Here is an 8,121-nt window from a genome sequence, read left to right as displayed (position 1 = left end):
TTGATGGAAATCGCCAGTTTTAATATAAAAAAACATTTCTATTCCTTCCAAAATTTAAATTTATATTAAAAGCGCTTTCGCCGGTTAAGGCATCATCAGTTATTGTTAACAAAAAACATGTGTATAAAATAGAAAAAACATGACAAAATAGTTAGAATAAAATGTGTACACACACACACACACACACACACACACACACACACACACACACACACACACACACACACACACACACACACACACACACACACACACACACACACACACACACACACACACACACACACGCACGCACGCACGCACGCACGCACGCACGCACACACGCACGCACGCACGCACGCACGCACGCACACACACACACAACTAATGATGCATTAACCGGCGAAAGTGCTTTTAATATTAAATTAAATTGTGGAAGAAATAAAAATTTCTTTTATATTAAATCCCATGCTTTTTCAATCTGTACCCAGGTAGTGTATATTAGATCAACATTCAAGCGTATGGGATATTATTATCATCGTGAGAAATTGTAAAAAAAATAGTGGCCTATAAACGAGGTATTGCAGTAAGAACCTTGATTAGTCTAGTTATGAATAGTACGTATGTTATTAATTAGTATGTTGCATAGGATAAGATACTGTTGTATGATTTGTACATTGTACCGTCGGAAATTGTATTCGAACACCTTATTACATAGATGTTCTAATTCATTATTTTTTGGGTCACAGCCTTTGAGGTACTGTTTGCTGCTAATCCATTCTCTAAGCTTTTATAAATCTAAAAATTTGCAATGCAATAGCTTAAAATATTATAAACCGCATGAAATAAAACGAAAGTGTAGCGAATTACTAAAAGCGCACTTCTTGTGAGGCAGGAAAAAATAATAAATGAACGAACCCAACCGCAAAGGGTTCAATATACACTCGGGTCGGTATCTCAGCAGAACGATTTTCAGGTTAGCAATATTATTTCCTCGTGATAAGAAATCTTGCCATTTCAGTGGTCAGAGTTAGGTGGATCCTGCGGGAATCTACACATGATACCTCAGAGGCAGCTGGCATTGTTCCACTCGTTATAAATCTTACGATAACGACTTTCCGTATATGTGTTAGTAAAACAAGTAAAACTCAATATAAGGCCTAATGAATATCAACTTCTAAGTATAAGTTAGAATGGTATAAAAACAAAGTAGGCCATACATATGAAATCAACATATTTAATTAGATCTTCCTTGAACGAGGGTTATAAATAGAATAAAACTTATCAATATTTAAAATATTTACACATTTCCAATGATTTTCCACTTAAGACTATATAATTAGTTTCGCGTGGAAGAAACAATGATCGTGTAATTGGGGACACTGTAGATTCCTGTCAAAATGTGATTTTTTACGGTAGTACAAACAAAATAAAGCTGTTATTTAAATTAAGTACTGAGATGAGAAAAGGACAGCAACCACTGACCAAAATTGATGTAGACGGTGTTAGAGTGCAGCTGGTTTATATGCCACCGGTTTCCAAGCGAAGAAATTAGCAACACCAGGGCCGTTGACGTAGTTTGGATGCTCTGATTCTACTCCTCCTGCAGTCTGTCTTCTGAGCTCTTCTATACGAGCCAGATTCGATTTGAAAGCGTTCACCACTTTGAGTTGAGTCTGTAGGCGTCTCATCCCCCTCAACCACAAGATACGCCCCCGGCTTCCGTTGCTGAGCTCGGAAAGGGACACGACGTCGAAGTCTTCACTCGGTCTCTTGGGGCAGTCCTGGACAGTAGAGGGAGGCAAGAAGCCGAGGATCTGACCCCAGATGAGGGATCCTAAGCCGAACATCAAACACCACAGCCACTGATCCACGCTTAATCTGTGGGCGGAGAACGGCTCACCTCCGTATTGAATGATCAAAATTTGCACAACAAGTGTCCCCAACCATATGGTACAAAAAATTGGATTCGTGAACAAACCGGAAAAAATGTTTCTTTCACCGTGGATTTTCCTTGCATTTATTTCGTTGCAAAGAGTCATCATCACGAAGGAATTGAACACCATCGTGAAATGAGTGTTGACAGGGTTGTGGGCTTTAATACCGGTTGGGATGTCGAGAATTTTGTCCCCGAGATAGACCAGGCAGAACAGTACAGTCAACTGATAGACCGACTGTCCCAATATATTCTTGAGCATCATTTTTGATATTAGCGGCTGCTTCCTGCCATAAGGTCTGCGGTCAAGGAGGGCCGGTGTGGGTTTCTCCGTGGCCAGGGCGAGGGAGGCAAAAGTATCCATAATCAAATTGATCCACAACATCTGAACTGCTCTGAGCGGGCTGTCTTCTACGGTGCAAGCTCCCACAAAGGCCACCAGAATTGCAACCAGGTTCACCGTCAACTGGAATTGAATGAATTTTGTGATGCTATCGTATACGTTTCGTCCCCACATCACCGCTTTTACTATACTCGTAAAGTTATCGTCTGTTAAGATTATGTCGGAAGCCTCTTTAGCTACATCGGTTCCCGCAATACCCATGGCAAATCCTACATCGGCCACTTTGAGGGCGGGACCGTCATTAGTACCATCTCCGGTGACGGCAACCACTTCTCTTGTCGATCTGAGCTTGCTCTCTTTGATTCCCCTCACTAAGTTGTACTTATCTGTCGGGGATGATCTCGCGAGTACTCTCAGTCTGGGCCAGATCTGATCGAGAAGATGTTGCTGTATGTTGCCATGGGCGTCACGGATTCTCCTATTGAAATCTTTACCTTCCAGTATGAGAAATCCTGGCTTGTATATACCACATTTTGTCGCTATGGACCTAGCCGTGTTAATATTATCTCCTGTAACCATTTTTACAGTTATTCCCGCTTTCTGACAAGTCCTTATAGCTTCTGGGACCTCTGGTCTCACAGGATCCTCGATCCCGACAATGCACATTAGTGTTAATTTACTTACAATGGTGTTTTCATCGTCCCAATCAGGTTCGGAATTTATACGAACCTCGTTTGTCGACGCATACTCCCGGACAAAATCCCGATACGCGATCGCTATTGTCCGTAACCCATCTTCGGCCATTATTCTGATAACATTGTTAACGAGTCGGCTCTTCTTATCACCTGTGAAGCTTTTCACCTCCCCATCCTTTCCTAAAATATAGTCACACTTGTTGAGAATTATTTCAGACGCACCTTTGGTAAATAGTCTATAGCCTTCCCTCCAAGGTATTACTGTAGACATAGATTTTCTAACGGAGTTAAATGTATAAACCTTCGTAAACATTTCTTCCGGCATATTTTCACGTATATCTTGGTAATTTCTTTGAAATAAGCCAACAAATCCTAGCAGGGCACATTCGGTTTTATTTCCAACTTGCTCAAAACTGCCTGATAACGTTTTTGAAGGAATTAGCCGGGATGCATAATTTGAGTTTATAGATATTCCCTGACAGATTATATCGGCAACGTTTGACTGCACAGTAGCTAAACTTTGTCTAGTAATAACTTTATCGAATTCGTCATAAATATAACTCTGCACTACCGTCATACGATTTGTGGTTAGTGTTCCGGTCTTGTCAGAACATATGATAGTAGCATTTCCCATGGTTTCACAAGCGTCCAAATGCCTGACTAAATTATTATCTTTCATCATTTTCTTAACGGAATACGCCAAGGAAATCGTGACCGCCAAAGGGAGTCCTTCTGGTACTGCCACCACCAAAACCGTGACACCGATGATAAAGAAATGAATGAAATTATTGTAGTAGCTATCATTCCATTTTTCGTGTTCCAGCCAGAATTTTCTCACACAAAACTGAAGAACAAGCATGACCACTGTAAGAATGGCAACAGCCGAACCTACGTATCCGATTTGTACGGCGAGTTTAGTTAGTTTTCCTTGCAAAACGGATTTTCGTTTCATTCGGGACTCCGGCGGAGGTGAGTCAACTTCATCGTCTGTGGGGGCAGAATCTTCGAGCCTTATCACAGTTTTTTTCTTACGCCCCTTTTTCCTTATTTGTTTCTTCTTCTCTGCAACTGCGCCCAGGAGCGTGAAGATGATACCAGCCTGAGAGTTTACCCCGACCGCGGTCACCAACATCTTGCCGCTTCCCTCCATTACGTTGGTGCCCGACAACAACATCGGGTCGTGGTACACTTTCTTCCTTACATAATCCGACTCTCCCGTTAGGGAAGACTCGTCTAGCTTGAGATCGTTGCTTTGTATCAAAACACCGTCCGCGGGAATGACGTCACCGTACTTAACTTGGCACACGTCACCCACCAAAATCTCCGTGACGGGGATGTGACTTGCTTCTCCGTCTCGGATAACGGGGAACACTTGCTCGCAGTCTATCCTGTTCTGCAGGCTCCTGAACTGCCGCTCCTTGGTGAAGTCGTTGAAGGCGGTGACAAGCACCACTACCAGTACCGACACGAGGATGGCCACTCCCTCGATCCACCCGTGGGTTTCGTCGTCCTCGTTCTCCATAGGCTTCATCTGGTTCAGTATGAGAGAGATGAGTGCCGCCGACACCAGGATGATGAGGGTACTGTCCAACAGCGCTTCCCACACCAGCCTCAGGAACGACTTGGGAGCTACTTTGGGGATCCTGTTCAGTCCAAACGTGTCTCTCCTGAGCTTGAACTCCTTGGTGTCGACCGTGAGTCCTCTGGTGAGTGATGACGACAACTTCTCACATAGCACCTGTATTCCCCCTAACAGCTCCAGCTGCGCCGCCCCTTCTTGCCCTCTGAACACCATCAGCTCGCGTAAATCCTTCGGCGTAACGCCGTAAGGAGGTTGCGCTGGACTTCGAAGCATCTTTATCTTCCCCAAAGATTCGACCATTTAGTTTACCGGATCTGAAACATAACAAAATTATTGGTTAGATCTACTTGAGCCACCCACGAGTATGTGGTGTAACGTCAACGTTCAATCAATAGGTGGTAGTGGAAGAGATGTACGCTACAGGACAGAAGAACCCGACTCGGCACCGTTGCGCCGTTTGTCGAGCTGTAAAAGTCTCCAAAATAAATGGAAACGTCCCCCTCTCCTCGTAAAGTGGCCTGATTTAAACCTTTGTCGCCGCTAAAAAACACGCGCGGCCGCAGAGGGGCAAGTCAGTAACCATCTGCTGGTTGCTACCGCCGAGATGGGCCTGCTCCTCTGAAGTGCAATCTACGAGTAAGCCTGGAGGCAAAGTTCTGCCACCTGTTGACTGATAACACAACTTTGATACAAGCAATGCTTTCATTACCAATAAAACCAAGGACACGCATTACTTCATATCGTGAATTATAAACAGTTGATTCGCACTGCGCAATGGTGAATCATGCTCAAAGAAGGAACGACTTACCGTCACCTGCAAACATTGCGCTACAGTGTTCGTAGACCTTATAATTAGAAAATATTGATAAAAATGGGATTAGAAATAAGTAAATAGAGGAGACATTGCAGTTTCCTAGAATAAAACAAAATTTTACTGACACTATGAATAGGACTTAAAGCCAGAAGATGACATTATATCAACTGTTGAGTGTAAATTTCCTTCATCATAACGGCTTTATTTCTGAGGCTGTCTGCAATAATGAACGCGAGTGTTTGTTTTATCTTGATTCAACTGGATAAAACGTATAGCAAACTCGTTGTTGCTTTTCTTTATACGGATTTAGATGTGGTGTATAGCATTTTAAAATCGATATTAAGAATTAAAACATGGCCATCGTTTTAAAATAGAAGGCTCCCTTAAATATTTCGAGTGATAAAAATACACTTTTCTACAATTTAGATTTACCCTAAAAATTTAAATAGATTTATTCTGAAACTGTTTCTAGATTCCTCCACTTAATAGAAATATAAATACTCAAAGTTCCTGTTTTGTCTATCATGCATACATTGCCATTTTGATGTGATATAATTTCACTATTTGTAATGTTCTATTTTTTACAATCTATTCGATTAAAAGCAACATTCATACTAAAACCTTTTTAATATATGTACTTTGAGTATGGTTTGTCACAAGATGTATTAAAAACATGTGACTAATAATAAAACAGCACAATTTCAAAGTAAAAGGATTTCAACTAAAACTTTAGGATTAAAAAAATTGAATCCACGTAATTTAGACGAATAAATAACGACCGTGTGATAAAATGTAATATAAACTAAGCTCAATGTATTTGCTACAGTATCACGGATCTGTAGTTGCACACACATTTTCAGTAGAATTGGGACGTTTTTGTATTTATTTCCATATTGGAGTTTTTTTCTAGCAGTATTACCTCAACCACATTAATTTCGGTTAAATGAAACGCCAGTGTGCATGCAAAATACATAAGAACAGCAAAAAAAGTAACATCTCAGTTTAATAAAACAATAGTATAAACATTACATTGAAATAGCATTGTTAAATACAGTAATTTCTTGATGATGGGAACTGCATTTGCAACTGCTCTATGTTTTCTCTGCATGAGAATTTTACAGGTGTGAGTTTTTTCGTCGCTCTTATAAGTTTGAATTATGTACAAATTTCTCACTTGAACATTTCTGAAATTTTATTAACAGTAAATCCATATAGAACTTTTCACTGGCCTATCTGTTTATTCATGTTTGATTACTTTTTTGGGAATTATTGCTTGTCATACATACAAAACCAACATACTAAATAACAATAATTGTCTAAATTTGAAACGTTCCCATTGAAGATTAAAAACAGTCACCAAAAGCTGCTATGGATTTATCAGTATCTTGCCATTTTGTTTGTTCAGGCCAATAAAAATAAACAGTACAATTAATTGTTTGGCCTATGCGAAGTTTAGCGAATACTATGTTACAGTGACTTTGGAATTAATTTCAGAGAAGACACGCGAACTACAGAATGATCGAATACCATCACATTGCAATAAACGTGTCATCAAAAGAAGTTTCATTGAGTTAGTTATGTTTGTTATCTCAAGATAATGTCACAAGTATACAATTATTACTGATAGCGAACCTAGGCGCTAACGTTGTAAAGAATAGTAATTGCCACATTAAATATGCACCTACATAAATCATGCACATCGGTTTGTAAATATAGTTTATCCAAGTACATTACGCATTCATTGAATAACGCATATTAATTTAAGATTTTTACAAGTTTTATTTTTGGGTGAAAAGTTTAAATACCTAACAGTCTAATAACTGAAGAAAGAAGAAGAACCGATCGAATAGTAGGGGTCTGAATTTTTCCAGACGCAAAACAGGAGGGCAAAAGTGTGATGCTGTGTTGGCCTTCAAAAATACTTTACTGTGTACTTAATAATAGTTTACTGTGAGGAAACTATAAATAAATAATAATTCGTATAGTAGTCCTCAGAACTCGATGGGGAAGTTAAAATGTCGTTTGTAGTATTCAGATATTTAAATAATCGGGTAAAAACCTCTCACATGGTTTCTGTAATTTGGTAACAACCGTATAACTGATGAGGTTGGTCGTTTCTTCTCCACCGTCTTGAATAATACGTGAACAATAAAATACTAGAATCTAGCCTACTGAAACTCCTCATATTTTTCTTGAAAACCACTTACTTGCGCTGTAGATAATTTGAATAAGGTTAGTGCCGGTGCCTAATCACCCCTACTTTATTGGGAACTACAATCGACAGTCTTAAGTACCAATACATCGTCACACGTTTATTGGGCTTCTTGAAGACGATGAAGATCATAGTTGGGTATAGTAGCGAGTATTTCACGATTCCAATGAAATACTACGTTTGTCACCTAGTACTTTGTGTGTCTATATAATGAATTATGCTTTATCCTCCCCCCCACATTCTCCCAATATCGTGTCTCCAAATGTTTAACTATAGGTTTACTCTAAACAAAAGCTTATAATAGGCCTCGCGGCCCTTTGGTTTGTGCCACCACTACTGATCCAAATATAATTCATTTACGTATAACTGCTACTAAACAAGGCAAAGGTAAAGGTACGATGAGATCATATGCAATGTTTGAAGTCTATATCATTTCCTTAGTCTACATGTTACTATATCACGGGTACAATACCATATGATTGTAAGTTTATTTACAAATTTATTTATTTTTCGAAATATTATGCGGACAGATAGACAAAGCGACAGATAGGTAGTCAGAA

At 39.7% G+C, this 8,121-nt stretch overlaps 1 protein-coding gene across 2 annotated transcripts in view; it reads right to left on the bottom strand.

Annotated features, from left to right (window-relative positions):
• Positions 1-1,200: 1,200 nt before the first annotated feature.
• LOC124371336 (plasma membrane calcium-transporting ATPase 3-like) overlaps positions 1,201-8,121 on the bottom strand; it is a 107,537-nt gene continuing 100,616 nt past the window's right edge. For both annotated transcript variants that reach the window (XM_046829668.1, XM_046829672.1), the window contains one exon: positions 1,201-4,849. In XM_046829668.1, the coding sequence (XP_046685624.1) occupies positions 1,485-4,835 (3,351 nt within the window). In that variant the 5' untranslated portion in view covers positions 4,836-4,849 and the 3' untranslated portion in view covers positions 1,201-1,484. The remainder of the gene's footprint in view (positions 4,850-8,121) is intronic.

Source organism: Homalodisca vitripennis, chromosome 1 (genome assembly GCF_021130785.1).
Source record: "Homalodisca vitripennis isolate AUS2020 chromosome 1, UT_GWSS_2.1, whole genome shotgun sequence".
Taxonomy (NCBI): Eukaryota; Metazoa; Arthropoda; class Insecta; order Hemiptera; family Cicadellidae; genus Homalodisca; species Homalodisca vitripennis.
Note: the sequence above shows the minus strand (reverse complement) of the source record. Positions and strands in the feature narration are given on the sequence as shown.